General features: G+C 44.6%; 1 protein-coding gene across 3 annotated transcripts in view; it reads left to right on the forward strand.

Moving 5' to 3' along the window:
- The window catches only part of LOC132900393 (putative short-chain dehydrogenase/reductase family 42E member 2), a 122065-nt gene that overhangs the window by 91245 nt on the left and 14200 nt on the right, over positions 1 to 16620 (forward strand). Inside the window, exons 10-12 of one of the 3 annotated variants that reach the window (XM_060942466.1) lie at positions 2807 to 2872; positions 10686 to 10752; positions 10860 to 10933. In XM_060942466.1, the coding sequence (XP_060798449.1) occupies positions 2807 to 2872; positions 10686 to 10752; positions 10860 to 10933 (207 nt within the window). The remainder of the gene's footprint in view (positions 1 to 2806; positions 2873 to 10685; positions 10753 to 10859; positions 10934 to 16620) is intronic. The other 2 variants (XM_060942467.1, XM_060942468.1) reach the window with 2 other exon arrangements.

The raw sequence follows: 16620 nt of genomic DNA on the forward strand, positions 1-16620 counted from the left end.
TGTTCACAGATAATGTTCTCTGGAAATATTCCTGAGCCCATTTTGTGATTTCCAATACAGAAGCATGCCTGTATGTGATGCAGTGCCGTCTAAGGGCCCGAAGATCACGGGCACCCAGTATGGTTTTCCGGCCTTGACCCTTACGCACAGAGATTCTTCCAGATTCTCTGAATCTTTTGATGATATTATGCACTGTAGATGATGATATGTTCAAACTCTTTGCAATTTTACACTGTCGAACTCCTTTCTGATATTGCTCCACTATTTGTCGGCGCAGAATTAGGGGGATTGGTGATCCTCTTCCCATCTTTACTTCTGAGAGCCGCTGCCACTCCAAGATGCTCTTTTTATCCCCAGTCATGTTAATGACCTATTGCCAATTGACCTAGTGAGTTGCAATTTGGTCCTCCAGCTGTTCCTTTTTTGTACCTTTAACTTTTCCAGCCTCTTATTGCCCCTGTCCCAACTTTTTTGAGATGCGTTGCTGTCATGAAATTTCAAATGAGCCAATATTTGGCATGAAATTTCAAAATGTCTCACTTTCGACATTTGATATGTTGTCTATGTTCTATTGTGAATACAATATCAGTTTTTGAGATTTGTAAATTATTGCATTCCGTTTTTATTTACAATTTGTACTTTGTCCCAACTTTTTTGGAATCGGGGTTGTAAGTCACATAAAAATATAAGGAAAAATTACTTTTTTTTTTTTAAATCACTGTGAGGAGGCGATGATGGAGCATTTCTTCTTCTTCTTTTTCTTCCGGCTGTTCCCGTTAGGGGTCGCCACAGTGGATGATGTCCCTCCATCTCCTGTCCTCTGTATCTTCCTCTGTCCCACCAACCGTTCTCATGTCCTCCTTCACCACATCCATAAATCTCATCTCTGCTCTTCCTCTTTTCCTTCTACCTGGCAACTCCATCTCTAGCATTCTTTTCCCAGTATACCCTGGATCTCTCCTCTGTAAATGTCCAAACCATTTCAATCTCAATCTCGTCTCTCTCACTTTGTCTCCAAGTCGTCCTACATGTCCTATCCCCCTAATATACTCATTTCTAATTCTGTCCAACTTTGTCACTCACAATGAGAATCTCAACATCTTCAGCTCCGCTCTCTCCAGTTCAGTTCAGCCTCCTGTCTTTTTGTCTCCAAACTGTACAACATCGCTGCTCTGACTACTGTCTTGTCCACTTTCACTTTCACTCTTGCTGGTGTCCTTCTGTCACAAATCACTCCTGACATCCTCCTCTCCTCCATCTATTCTAACCTGCTCACATTCTCTTCTTCACTTCTCTTCCGCACTCAACATTACTTTGTACAGTTGACCCCAGATATTTAAACTCAGCATTTATAGGCGGCAAACCCTATGGCTGCCAGCAGTCACTGACAGGGCTGCTATGTCTGGGATTTAGATATCTAATGTCCTGGGATTTAGATATCTAATGTATGGATGTTATCTAAAACTTGCCATCTGCCTTTCTTTTCTTCCTGCTTCTGTAATCTTTTCCCATGTGAAGCATTCCGCTGTGAAGTGGTCCTCATAAACCACCTTGTGCCTGCCGAAATGAACTTTATCCACAGTGTGACCAGTGATGATGAAATGCAGCCATTTCGCTGCTTGCTCCTTCAGTCCTTCAATCTGTAGGATCAGGGATGACAAAAAAACATCTCCCTTTGCAACGTTCAGGCTTATTTTTACACCCAAACACTCGACACTTGGGTATCATCAGGGTTGTTTACAACAATTTAGAAGTGCTGTAGAAGCGACGTATCCACTAGATCTCAGCCTCGGTAAGTCATGTGGCGTGTAAGTGACATCACAATCTCAGATTCTCTCATGTACTTTACACTCAGAGCGTGATATTTGAACCTCAGCGAGAGTAAGATGTCAGTGCCCGGGAAGTTTTATTTTAAAAGAAAAACAAACAGTCTGTACACAGTATACAGGTAGAAATATGAAGAAATGAATAATCGAACTTATTCTATCCACATTCAGTGGATATGAGCAATCACATGCTCTGATTGGCTACTCTACTACGAGGATATCAGCTCATATACCATGAGTAGAGAAACTCTACTTGAAAACAAAACCCCAAAAAAAGCAACAAAATATTGGAATGAAAGTATTTGATGGTAAGAAGGTATCTTTTTTATTTTTCAAGAATTATTATTATTGCATTTTTCACAAGTTGCTCCTGTCATTTCACTGATTTGTTTACATTCTAATCGGAACTGATTTTGTCAGATGTTTTGTATAAAGTTTTTATTTATTGAATTTGCAAAAAATAAAAATGCTCTGTTTCTCAAAATCCAGTGAATGTGGATAGAATAAAACAGTTATTCCACTCAATCTCGTCATACATGGATTATAGACAACTCGGTGCTACGCGACTCGTCGGCTATCAGCTCATGTACGACTCGATTTCGTGGAATAACTATTAAATATCTTGTATGGATGTTATCTATCAGGGTAAAGGAGTTTATTTTTTTGGATTTTGTTTGGCTTTAACTCCAGGTGGTTCCTGACTTTTCAGACACCCTGTATATAATCCTGTTAAAGCGAGACGGCCTTTCGATTTCATAAAATCGAAAGAACAGCTGTTTATGATGTGCTGATTATATGCAAATTATGAAAAACATACCTGTGCATCATTAATACAGTAGATCAGACACTAAATAGTCCACACCTACCAGCACTGTGAATCATGAAACTATCTGTGATTTGTGATTTAAATCATAAATAAGATTGAATGAAATGCTTCATCTCAGAGTTACTGCAGTAACGGGGTCGTGTCTTGGTTTCAGAACGGACAGGCCTACTTCATCAATGATGGAGAATCTGTTAATGTGTTCGACTGGATGACGCCACTGGTGAGTCATAGTGCTGTTCATAGGCAGTATTTACGTGATAGGAGCTATCACACGAGTGCATGTGCTATTACACTGAATATTCACCACAGCAGCATGACCGTGAGTGTCATATTGCTTCTATACAGCAGATCTGTAAAAAAAATACAGACACAATATGGCCAGATGTTCTGCTTATGTTTTTGCTCCGTCAATGAAAATCATTTTCTAAGAATCCATAGATGGACAGTGTTGCATGTTGTCATGGTAACACACAGGATCATCTCATCTCATTATCTGTAGCCGCTTTATCCTGTTCTACAGGGTCGCAGGCGAGCTGGAGCCCATCCCAGCTGACTACGGGCGAAAGGCGGGGTACACCTTGGACAAGTCGCCAGGTCATCACAGGGCTGACACATAGACACAGACAACCATTCGCACTCACATTCACACCTACGGTCAATTTAGAGTCACCAGTTAACCTAACCTGCATGTCTTTGGACTGTGGGGGAAACCGGAGCACCCGGAGGAAACCCACGCGGACACGGGGAGAACATGCAAACTCCACACAGAAAGGCCCTCGCCGGCCACGGGGCTCGAACCCGGACCTTCTTGCTGTGAGGCGGCAGCGCTAACCACTACACCACCGTGCCACTCCATTGCTGGAATTATGTGTCATTTATAGTAGTCGTGCACACAAACAAGCGGAGTGTGATATCAGCACTCTGAGACTGGAATTGTTTTATGATTAACGAATAAAACACACCATCTCCTGCTGTTAAAGGAAACTAATCAACGAAGGGGTGATTTGATGACATCACTGAGGATTGAGTCATCCTAAAGTTAATTATTTTCCTATAACAGCAGGTCCTGGAGAGTTTTATTCCACTTACATGACACCAATTTGCTAATGACGACAGGGATTTTAATTTTTTTAAAGTATGACATTGGTTTTTTTTTATCCATTTACAATTACATTTTACAACCTCAAATCAGAAAAAAGTTGGGACGGTATGGAAAATGCAACTAAAAAAAAGCGCAGTGATTTCTAAATTGACTCTGACTTGTATTTCACTGCAGATAGAATGTGTGTAACACATTCCAAAAAAGTTGGGACAGGGAAACTTGGCGCTAGTCATGAGGTAAAACAATTAAATAATGATGTGATTTGAAACAGGTGATGTCAGCAGGTGACTGTAATCATGATTTGGTACAAAATCAGTGTTCAGGTTGGGGGAGCGCTCCCTTCCTCTGCTCTCCCTCTCCTCTTTATAGGGTGCGGTCACTGGGGAAGACACACAAACACAGGTTAATTCCCATCAGGTGCAGTGATTCCACCACTTACCTTCCCTGACTCCACCCTCTATTCACAGACTGACGCTTGGCCACGCCCACGCTGCCACATACCTCCATCGCCTGACTCAGGCCTGTAGCCGTCCGGCCTGTAGCCGACTTCTCCCCCCCTTGACGGGAGAGGAAATCCGCCACGACCATCTGTGCCCCCGGCCTGTGGACCACCTCGAACTTAAACGGCTGGAGTGCCAGATACCAACGGGTGATCTGCGCGTTGGCATCCTTCATGCAGTGGAGCCACTGCAGGGGTGCGTGGTCCGAACAGATGGTGAAAGGGCGCCCCAGCAGGTAGTAGCGGAGGGCAAGAACCACCCACGTGATGGCAAGGCATTCCTTTTCGATTGTGCTGTACCTGCCCTCACGCACTGACAGCTTCCGGCTGATGTACAGCACTGGATATTCCTCCACCTCCTGGGACAGAACAGACCCCAGCCCTCTGTCTGACGCGTCCATCTGCAAAATAAAGGGGAGAGAAAAGTCAGGGGAGTGTAACAGTGGCCCCCACACACAGTGCAGCCTTTACCTCCGAGAAAGCCCACTGGCATTGCTCTGTCCACTGGACCAGATCTGGTGCTCCCTTTTTAGTGACATCAGTCAGCGGGCTAGTGACGTCCGAATAATTAGGTATAAACCTACTATAGTAGCCAGCCAGCCCCAGGAACTGTCTCACCCCCTTTTTGGTCTTGGGCCTAAGTGACCTAAGGACGGCCCTTAGGTGTTCTAAGTGCCGCGGCCAGTCATTCCCAAAAGGAAATGTGACAAACTGGTGTAAGCCAAACAGTGTGGAAAAAGCTGTTTTCTCTCTGGATAGTGGAGTCAAGGGGATCTGCCAATATCCTTTTGTCAAATCCAGTGTCGAATAAAAATGAGCTGTGCCTAGTTGATTGAGCAACTTGTCAATACGAGGCATTGGGTACGCGTCAAATTTAGACACCGCGTTGACTTTTCTATAGTCCGCACAGAACCGGACCGACCTGAGTGTGGGACTCCTTGACGATGCCCATTTCGAGCATGACCTTGAGTTCTTCCCAAACCACTTTTTTTTGTGTTTGGGCAGTCTGTAAGGGTGGCTGCGCACTACTACCCCCGGGGGCATTTCAATGTGGTGTTCTTTGAGGTGGGTGTGGCCAGGCAGGGGCGAGAACATGTCAGAAAATTCTTTCTGCAACTGGGCGACCTCCGTGAGCTGGGTTAGGGAGAGGTGGTCTCCACAGGGGACTGGAGCAGTGGGCGATGCCAATTTTCCTTTTTGAACCTCCGGCCCCAGCTCCGCCTTCTCCGGAACCACCGACACCAATGCCACGGGGACCTCCTCGTTCCAAAGTTTTAGTAGATTGAGGTGGAAAATCTGTAACGCCCCACCCCTGTCCGTTCGCCTCACCTCATAGTCGACGTCCCCAACTCGCCGCGTGACCTCAAAGGGTCCTTGCCACCTGGCGATCAATTTGGAGCTTGACATGGGCAACAACACGAGTACTTTATCTCCCGGTGTGAATTCCCTAAGGTGCGTGCCCCTGTCGTACAGACGGACTTGACGTTCTTGGGCCTGCCGCAAATTCTCCTGGGTTAGGTGCATGAGTGTGTGGAGTTTGGCGCGCAGGTTGATAACGTGTTGAATTTCGTTTTTACTGGTTGAAGGTCCCTCCTCCCAATTTTCCCATAGCACATCCAGAATGCCACGCGGCTTATGCCCGTATAATAATTAGAACGGGGAGAACCCTGTGGAGCCTTGCGGGACCTCTCACACTGCGAATAACAGGGGCTCGAGCCATTTATCCCAGTTGCATGCATCGTCGCTTAGAAATTTTCTAATTATGTTTTTGAGGGTGCGGTTAAACTGTTCGACTAAGTCATCTGTTTGTGGGTGATAAACGCTGGTGCAGATAGGCTTAATTCCCAATAACCCATACAGTTCGTGCAGTGTGCGTGACATAAACGTAGTGCTTTGATCAGTCAGAATCTCTTTGGGGATTCCAACTTGGGAGATGACGCGGAAGAGTGCTTCTGCAATACTACGTGCTGAGATATTGTGAAGAGACACTGCTTCCGGATATTGCATTGCATACTCCACCAGAACTAAAATAAAGTGATATCCTTGTGTTGACCAATCTAATGGCTCGACAAGATCCATCCCAATTCTTTTGAACGGGGTCTCGATTAATGGCAGAGGGCGCAAAGGCGCTTTTGGAATGGCCACGGGATTTACTAACTGGCATTCACAGCACGCCGTACACCACCTACGGACATCGCCGTGAATCCCTGGCCAATAGAACCGGGCCATTATTCAGGCTAGTGTCTTATCCTGCCCCAAGTGTCCAGCCATGAGATTAAAGTGAGCCACCTGGAATATAAATTCCTGGCGGCTCTTTGGGATTAAAAGCTGTATTATTTGTTCCTTAGTCTGAGTGTCCTGCTTCACTCGGTATAACCTATCCTTAATAATGGAAAAATAGGGGAAGGATGGGGTGGCATTTGGCTGGAGAGTTTGACCATCGATTACGCTCACTTGGTCAAACGCATACCGCAGAGTCTCGTCTCGCAACTGCTCTAACGGGAAATCTGCGAGGGAATCCCCAAGAGAGGGAGGAGGAGCATGCTGCTCCTCACTCTGATGCGGTGATGACATAGACAGCTCTGTGACAGCTGCTACCGCCAATGCCACTCCGGGACCTCCCTCCGCTGAACTATGGCAGGCCCCACTCTTCACTAAATGCGTCATTAATTCCCGAAATCCCGGCCAATCAGTCCCCAGAATTATCGAGTGGGTAAGGCGAGGATTAACCGCCGCCTTTACTCTAAATTTTTCCCCTCGAAATAGAATGTGGACCGACACTAAAGAGTAGTTGTGAACATCCCCATGCACACACAACACCATCAATTGTGCTCTTCCCAATGCCTCGTCTTGCACCAGGCTTTGGTGGATTGAGGTCTGATTACAGCCGGAGTCCACCAAAGCCTGATACGTATCCCCTTGGATACTCACTGGTATGCGATACGCTCCAGCCCAATCGAGGGCGGTCCCTGGCGCGTCGGGGATCCAGACCACCGCACCCACCTCCATTGCCAAGCACTGATGCTGGAGGTGCCCCGGTTCCCTGCAGCGCCAGCATACTGGCTCAGGCTCTCTCCCTGCACCGGTGTTCTGGAGATCACTCACCTGAGGGGGGGAAGACACAGACAAGGAAGTAGGAAACGGTAGGGCACCGCGGGTGCGGCGGACTAGCTGGGGTGGAGCCGGCCCCCGCCTCCGTGGTGGGGGAATTGGGCAAGGACAAGGAACAGAGGGAGAGGGAGAGAGAGAAGAGAGGGGAGAAGGGGAGACACGCTCTCCTGCTGTCGGAACGGCCGCCATATGGTCCTCCGCCAGCTCGATGGCCTGATCCAGCGACGCCGGGCGATGGGACTGGACTCACTCCGCTGTTTCTTCCGGAAGTCGGGCGACAAATTGTTCCACCGCCACCACATCGATGATTCCCTCGGCGTCGCGGTTGTCGGCCCTCAGCCACCGCTGGCAGGCGTCCTGGAGTTGCTGGCCAAACGCGAATGGCCGGCCGACCTCCTCCAGGCGCAGCACGCGGAAGCGCTGCCGTTGCTGTTCCGGGATGCAACCCACGTGTTGGAAGACAGCCCTGCGGAGGTCCGCTTAGACCAGCCAGCTGTTGGCAGGGAGCTGTAGCGCAGCCAGCTGCGCCTCGCCTGTGCGCTGTTCCACCGGCCAACCCCACGTCTCTGCTTCCTGCTCAAAAAGAGTGAGGAAGGCTTCGGAGTCATCATGCGGACCCGTCTTCATTAGGGTGAGGTGGGGAGGGTCCGCGGTGGTGGTGATCGTGGACCCCACCGACGCGAGCAGGTGCCGGAACGCCTGGCAATCTTCCTGTTGCGCCAGCACCAGGGCTTCGAACCGCTGTTCCTGCTCCTTCTGGAGGGCGGTCAGCACCTGGTGCTGGTTCTGTTGGGCCGTGGCGAGGGCATGGACCAGGTCCTTGAAGGGGGAGGACTCCATGTGGCTGTTCCCTTCTGCATTCTTTTTTTTTTTTTTTAATTTTTTTTTTTTAGATATTTTTTTGGGCTTTTTGCACCTTTTATTGGATAGGACAGTGTAGAGACAGGAAATGAGCGGGAGGGAGAGACGGGGAGGGATCGGGAAATGACCTCGGGCTGGAATCGAACCCGGGTCCCCGGATTTATGGTATGGCGCCTTATCCACCTGAGCCACGACGCCCCCTCCCTTCTGCATTCTGTCCCGGGTTTCGGCATCACTATTGTATCTGACCAGGTGGGTGGAGCACAGAAGCACGGCAGGCCAGAACGGAGTTCTCAAAAACTCTTTTATTTTCAGCTTTACACATTCGCTCACAGGTGGCACGGTGGTGTAGTGGTTAGCGCTGTCGCCTCACAGCAAGAAGGTCCGGGTTCGAGCCCCATGGCCGGCGAGGGCCTTTCTGTGTGGAGTTTGCATGTTCTCCCCGTGTCCGTGTGGGTTTCCTCCGGGTGCTCCGGTTTCCCTCACAGTCCAAAGACATGCAGGTTAGGTTAACTGGTGACTCTAAATTGAGCGTAGGTGTGAATGTGAGTGTGAATGGTTGTCTGTGTCTATGTGTCAGCCCTGCGATGACCTGGCGACTTGTCCAGGGTGTACCCCGCCTTTCGCCCGTAGTCAGCTGGGATAGGCTCCAGCTTGCCTGCGACCCTGTAGAACAGGATAAAGCGGCTAGAGATAATGAGATGAGATGAGACATTCACTCACACACACACACACACACACCCAAGTGTTCAAGTTGGGGGAGAGCTCCCTTCCTCTGCTCTCCCTCTCCTTTTTATAGGACACGGTCACTGGGGAAGACACACAAACACAGGTTAATTCCCATCAGGTGCGGTGGTTCCACCACTTACCTTCCCTGACACCGCCCTCCATTCACAGACCAACGCTTGGCCACGCCCCCGCTGCCACAGTCAACAAATGCATGAGAAAGTTATTGTAATGTTTAAAAACAATGTTCCTCAAAGAAAGATAGGAAGGGATTTGGATATTTCACCCTCTATGGTGCATAATATCATTAAACGATTCAAGAAATCTGGAGGAATTTCGGTGTGTAAAGGGCAAAGAGCTCAAGCCTAATCTGAACACCTGTGATCTCTGATCCCTCCACTGCATCAAGAACTGTCATTCATCTTTAGCTGATAGAACTACATGGGCTCAGGTTTACTTTGGCAAACCTTTGTCAAGCTACAATATGGAGTTACATCCCCAAATACCATTTAAGACTTTATTGTGCAAAAAGGAAGCCTTATGTTACCTGTGTCCAGAAATGCCATCGACTTCTCTGGGCTCGGAGGTGTCTGGGATGGACCATCACACAGTGGAAACAATTATTGTGGTCAGATGAATCAGTATCCCAGGTCTCTCTTTTTTGGAAGAAATGGACGCCGTGTGCTCTGAAGATGAAAAGGACCATCCAGACTGTTAGCAGGAACAAGTCCAAAAGCCAGGATGTGTCATGGTATGGGGTTGGGTCAGTGCCCTTGGTAAAGGTAACTCACACTTCTGTGATGGAGCATTAATGCAGAAAAGTACACTGAGGTTTTGGAGTAACACCTGCTGCCTTCAAGACGACATCTTTTCCAGGGAGATTTCAGCAAGACAATGCAAAACCACATTCTGCTCACATTACAAAGGCGTGGCTGTGGAAGAAGAGGGCGTGTCCCCTCTGTCCCCAATAGAGAATGTGTGGTGAATGGTGAAACAAAAAAACATACCAGTGGTGACCCTGTACGCTTGCACACCTTAAGACAATTTTGCAGGAAGAATGGAACAAAATAACACCTGAAACACTTCATCACTTGGCATCTTCAGTCTCTAAACATCTTTTGAGTGTTGAGAGAAGGAATGGAAACATTATAAAGCAGCAAATACTTTACCGTCTTGTTTTGAAATGTGTTTATTTTGAAAAAAAAATCATGAGGTAAAATAAAAAAATGTGCTGTTGTATTGTTTTGAGTGCAATACAATTTTGGATTTGAGCGTTCTACATTTGTTTGCATTGTTTTCTTATTCTAAGCAGCTAAACAGTTCCTCATCAGCATCTCGTTTTTCTGTCTTGAAGTTATAAAAAAAAGCTTGTTTACAAAGTTACTGAGAAACCGTAAAGAAGTGTAAACCCCTCCATCCTAAAGATGTCAGAAACGTTAAAGTTCCAGCTTCACCTGTGACAATTACAAAGCGCTGACACTGGAGACTCCTTCCATGAGTGTTAAATAAAGAAAACCTCCTCATATCATGATTACACACACACATTTAAAAAAAAAATCTTGTGAATGAGCTGTTACTATAGAAACAATAACAGTGGTGTATTTGAACAAGCAGATTAATTAAATCATAATACTGTGATTTGATTTGCATCTGCACTACAGTCAGAGCTACTGTTCGAGAGAATTAAGCAACAGTTTTAATCCTGATATGTGTGTACATCTCTTTTTTTTTGAGCAGTTTGAGAGACTGGGCTACACTCGTCCGCTGATCCGTCTCCCAGTTTCACTCGTGTACTCAGCAGGTAGGATGTGGACTCTGACTGACACATTTCATTTTATCACCATCATCATGCAGAGGAATATTTAGAGTCGATTTAACGTGACATCGTGGTGTGACTCTGATGTGCAGCGTTTCTGATGGAGCAGTTACACGTAGCTCTGAGGCCTGTGTTAGAGATTCCTCTACTCCTGACCAGAAATGAGGTAAAAACACTGCTTTATTTCTCTGCTCTCTTATTTTTTTCACTTTGTTCATCTTCTTTTCTCTGTTCATTATAGTAAAGCTTGCCAAAGTACATCATAGCAGATAATTATTGAGTTTGAGTAAATATATATCATTAAACTGTTATATTTAACAGTTATTCCATGAAATCAAGTCGTACATGAGCTGATAGCTGACGAAGCATGTAGTACCGAGTTATCTATAAGCCATGTACAACAAGATTGAGTGGAATAACTGTTTTATTCTATCCACATTCACTGGATTTTGAGAAACAGAGCATTTTTATTTTTTGCAAATTCGATAAATAAAAACTTTATACAAAACGTCTGACAAAATAATTTCTGCTTAGGCGGACTTCTTAAAAACCTATCGATGGCGCCACGAATTGACTTTAGTGTTGTTTTTTTGTAGAAAGTGCTGTCTTGCTGTCATGCCGAGGTATAGAATAATTTTAGACATTTATTTAATTCTTCCATGGACATTTCAGTTCTGTAATTTTCAAACATCTTTGAATTTTTGAACCAGTCTAAAAAAATTCAACAAATTTTAATGCTTAAAGGAGATACGCAGAACCATGGCCTCACTTTTCGTTTATAAATGCCTTGAGACTTCAAGAATGGCATAGGAATAGTTTTAAGCGTTAACAATAAATCTAATGTAGTAATTTTTACGATTAAAATGATTCATATAGGTAGCGGTCTGAGTGAATGACCTCGACATCTGTGACTTCACAGCGGGAAGGCTATCGCTCTCATCGCCATTTCCACTATACTAAAACACAGAGCTGACTGCAACTCCGATCCTCCATTTTGAGCTAATTTATCACCATGCCATGTAGATGTGTTGGTGGCGGGTGCAGCAACACAACAGAAGGTGGATTTATGTTGCATTCATGGCCCAAGAATGTTCAAACTGCAAAGATTTGGAGGCGTTTTGCGAGAAATTCACAGATTGGGCGCCTACAAAGTGGTCTCTCCTCTGCTCTGCTCATTTTACTGATGACTCGTACTAAACCTCTGATCTGTTGAGGAACATTTGGCTATAAGCCCGTATTGAAAGAGGGTGCAGTACCAACAATTAAAGGAAAAGAAAACTACAAGAAAAGGAAAGTAAGTTCAGTTGCACCAGTTCTCCCGGAGCGTGAGCCGAGCAGTAATGGCAGAGTACTCAGTATGGAGAAAATGAAGAATGAGCAGAGCAGCCATCTGATTTCTCTGCTGGATATGCTGGCCTCAGCAGCAAAATCTTACCCTTACGTGGAAGAAGCGAATGAATGGAGAACTGAACGAACAACTGAAAGTCAGATTGTTTCAAAACAATAGGCCACAAAGTCGGCCTTCAAGTAGCGAGAACACAGACGGGTAAGCTCCGACTCTCATTTGGATACAAAACAACAACAACAACACTCGTTGTTTACCTGCATTTAGATTAATACATGTAACTTGTATTGTGTGTTTAAGTTACCGGTATAAGATTATTTAATTTGCTTCAGAATGTGATTGTCTCAGTTCATCTGATTATTTAATGAGCCTTTTACGTTTTATCAGTGAAAATGCATGCATGTACATGTATGTTGCATAAGTTATAACACCTATCTTGTTTTACTGAGCGTCACATGAGACTGTCACTTCAGTTCCATCCAATTCTCTAGACGGCTTTGTTCTCTGGCTTTATTTCATAAGGTGGGGGCCTCCATGGCCAACGTGTTACTATCAGATTCACTTTCCAATGGTCCGAACTGATATAGTTCTACGTGTATAGCAGTAGCATTTACACACACTCCAATTTCAGGACTATCACCGTCAGATGTATTACTATCTGCATGGATTAAAGTTTTCCGTCGCTACGACGGATTTCCGTCAACTGGGAGCGCTAAAGGTCAATAATGAGAGTGATGCAGATCCGAGGGAAAAAAAAGGGGGGTAGGCCCATAGGTCTGACACTGATGTGATTTAGAACTTCACCAAGCTGCTGTGATTGCCTGTTGTTGAACCCTTTCTTGTGCTATGTTTGAGTATATGTAAAAGAATAAGTTGTTGCGCTAGATAGGCATAAATAAATAAATAAATAAATAAATAAATACAGCCTCCGCTACTGTCTAGTCCCGGGGAGGCTCGGCGTAGGCCACTGATGAAACTATTTGGCTGTTCTACTACTAGGCAACTGGGTTACTTGTCTACTACTAATACTAGGCCTTTTGTAGTAGTAGTAATAATGATATTTGCCTATTGAAAGGTGATCAGGTGAAAAAGTTGAAGCCGCAGAAGGCCTTTGCTATTAAGCCTTTTGTAGGCTTCGGCAGACAATGTTCTGGAAAGGCTGTGTTTTTCTTTGGTTTGATTAGGCTACGATTTAATCTTTAAACATTATGGTTTCAGCAGTTCGCTTAAACATTGGAGTCTGCAGAGTCGGGCTGCAAGATTTCCCGACACTTGTTTAAGATGCCAAACTTCACAGTAAGGAGAAAATAATTCCACAGTATTTAGTGCCTCGTCAGTCTCAAAAATTAATAGTGAAGAGCAACGCGAATTAAGTCCCAAAAAAACATCTCATAGGCCTATATTTTACAATTTCAAAAAAGTCCAGAATTGGAAGTCAGTCAGTGGAGTGTAATGAAGTGTCTCATTCACTAAGCACAAAAGGTCAGAAAACAGTGGAGAAAACAGCGATTGCTTAAATAGGCTACTAATGGTTTACATTAGTAATTTAATGTATGTGACAAATAAATTCATTGATTAAATAGATAAAGAAGCCAATACTCCGAAGCTCAAAATTCAGGAAAGTGGCTCCGGTGTCGCAAGTGCACAAGAACAGTTATTTGAAAGTTAACCTAATGAATTTGTGCGTGCGCGTGTGATTATATGAAGAACCGGGACAATTGGCATTCGGTGAAAGATTCACACCTATGACTCATTATATTCGCGCGCGCCCTCTCACCCACTGTTGCTTCGTTTTCCCGATTTACACGCATGTCTGAAGATGGAGTTTTCAGAAATCTCCACTCTGCCCCGAGTTTCCAAAAGTAGCTGTTTTCAGTGACTGAAACCTCCGTATAGGTGTGAATGAGAGCTGCAACCGAATAAATAAATATGCGTCTTTTTTATCCGGCTACATGTAGGCTATCATTGCGCAAAGCCTCTAATGTTGAAATGGTAGTAATATTTGTTAAAATAGGGTGGCACGGTGGTGTAGTGGTTAGCGCTGTCGCCTCACAGCAAGAAGGTCCTGGGTTCGAGCCCCGGGGCCGGCGAGGGCCTTTCTGTGTGGAGTTTGCATGTTGTCCGCGTGGGTTTCCTCCGGGTGCTCCGGTTTCCCCCACAGTCCAAAGACATGCAGGTTAGGTTAACTGGTGACTCTAAATTGAGCGTAGGTGTGAATGTGAGTGTGAATGGTTGTCTGTGTCTATGTGTCAGCCCTGTGATGACCTGGCGACTTGTCCAGGGTGTACCCCGCCTTTCGCCCGTAGTCAGCTGGGATAGGCTCCAGCTTGCCTGCGACCCTGTAGAACAGGATAAAGCGGCTAGAGATAATGAGATTTGTTAAAATAATAGTAGGCTAATTTCCACATTAATCGGTAAAATGGCCCAAGGGATGTGATGGGAGGATGGCCGTTTTATAAGGGGAATGATTTGAGATTTTTATTTCAGAAGGGGGAAGCCTCCCCCTACATCCCACCCCCCCAACTCGAGTACTGCGTATAAGGCCATATTTCACCGGACATAGGCCCTTCGATTTCCATCACTAGAGCGCGTCAAATTGCTTTCGGTTTTGCCAGCATGGACGCGCTTCTTTTAAATGAAGGCACAGATGTGTCAGACATCGACAAAACGGTAAAGAATAAGTGGAGATGGGCTTGGCGAAATGAAATGGGCGATAATGGCAAGCCATTTAGTTCATGGTGCAAAAAGATGAAAATGGCAGGTGTGCGCTTTTGTGTAGTTTGCCATAAAAAAAGTCTATGGAAGCAATGGCAAAAAACTAGATGCCTTTGGCTTCACTGCGAAGAAGCAGAAAAAGTGAACTTTCACTTTACTTTTCTTGCAAGTTCTTTCTGTTCCCCTCTTTTGAAAGCATGGTTCAAGTTCAACTGCACTTGCACTTTTTGAAATTGTTGAAATAAATTTGCACTTTGCGCTGAAAACTTGATGTTTCATCATTTATAGCCAGTAATGACAATGGTCAAGTCTTGCCTTAGCTTTAGTCATTGTTAAAATTATGTAAATGTACTATAAGTAGGGGCCGAGGGGATAATGGACAACACGGTGTTTAAAATTTGACGCATCGCTGATGTGGTAGGGGCCAACGACATGGAGCTTTTTTTTTCAGTCAGATGATTTTTTTGCTTTAATCCATGTATCTGAGGAATCCGAAGAATCTCCAATAAATCCGAACGAAGAGGCCACTGCAACCACTCTCGCCTGCCGAGTCTGGCTTTGGTCTATAGCACCAGTTCCTGTTGTGACATCATACACTCAGGGCTGGCTGGCTCAGCGGGGCAGCTCGAATGCCAACTTTGCAGTCGATTTAACTCTCAAAAATATATATATTTTTATTCCCAATTATACAGCATATAAGAGTCAAGGATGAAGATACTATCCATTCAGAAATGTATTTTAAAATAAAGGTTCTGCGTATCTCCTTTAAAGATGAAGAATGTAAACAAACTGGTGAAATGACAGGAGCAATTTGTGAAAAATGCTATAATAATAATTCTTGAAAAATAAAAAAAGATATGTTCTTACCATTCCATATTTTTTTTCGAGTAGGGTTTTTATTTTGTCCTTGGTTGGTTCGGAAAGACGCTCTGCCATTTTGTTTTTCTCTACTCACCGTATATGAGCTGATATCCTAGTAGTAGAGTAGCCAGTCAGAGCGTGTGATTGCTCATATCCACTGAATGTGGATAGAATAAAACCTAATATCATTTTTCTGAAGCTGCTTGATGTTGTTAAATGCACTGCACAAAAAAAAGTCAGATGAATGAAGTAAAAGGCACAGACATTTATGCATATTTATGGTGTCACAGTGAGTGAAATGTAAACATGAATTATTACTTATTATATTTTTATTATATTTCATTGTGATTGTGTGCAGCTCAACTCCTTAAACTCCTTCAGAGCTTATTATTCAATAATTACGACAAATTATTCCTCTTCCTCACTCCACCTCCTTCCTTTTCTCCCTCACCCTCTGTTCTTTCTCTGTTGTTTTGAATCAAACTGGTAAAACATCGTCAGGTGCACTGATTGTTAATTTGAGATCATTAAACGGTTGTAAAGAGTTAATTAACCAGCTGTGAGAGATAAAACGGAGACGCAGCAACTGAAATGGCAGCATGGAGCCTTGTTTACAGGGTGTTTACAGGGTGTTTACTGCTGCTTAATTCAGTAAGTCACTGGGAATTAGGATGAATTATTCAGTAACTAAGTGTGAATGTACCGTAAGTCTGGACATTGTACCAGCTCCTGGGAGAAAACAATGTTTGAAAATGTAAAGTGTTAATAAATATCAAGAAATGTACATAGTCTAAATTCTACATTCTCAGAAAATAAGAGGGGTACGATGGGTTGAAGTACCCTGTACGGTACTTATTTGTACCCTTTATATACTGCTTGGGAACATATATGTACCTTTTTGGACATAAGAAGGTACTCATAGTTACCTTGAG

The sequence above is a fragment of the Neoarius graeffei genome, chromosome 16 (genome assembly GCF_027579695.1).
Source record: "Neoarius graeffei isolate fNeoGra1 chromosome 16, fNeoGra1.pri, whole genome shotgun sequence".
Lineage (NCBI taxonomy): Eukaryota > Metazoa > Chordata > Actinopteri > Siluriformes > Ariidae > Neoarius > Neoarius graeffei.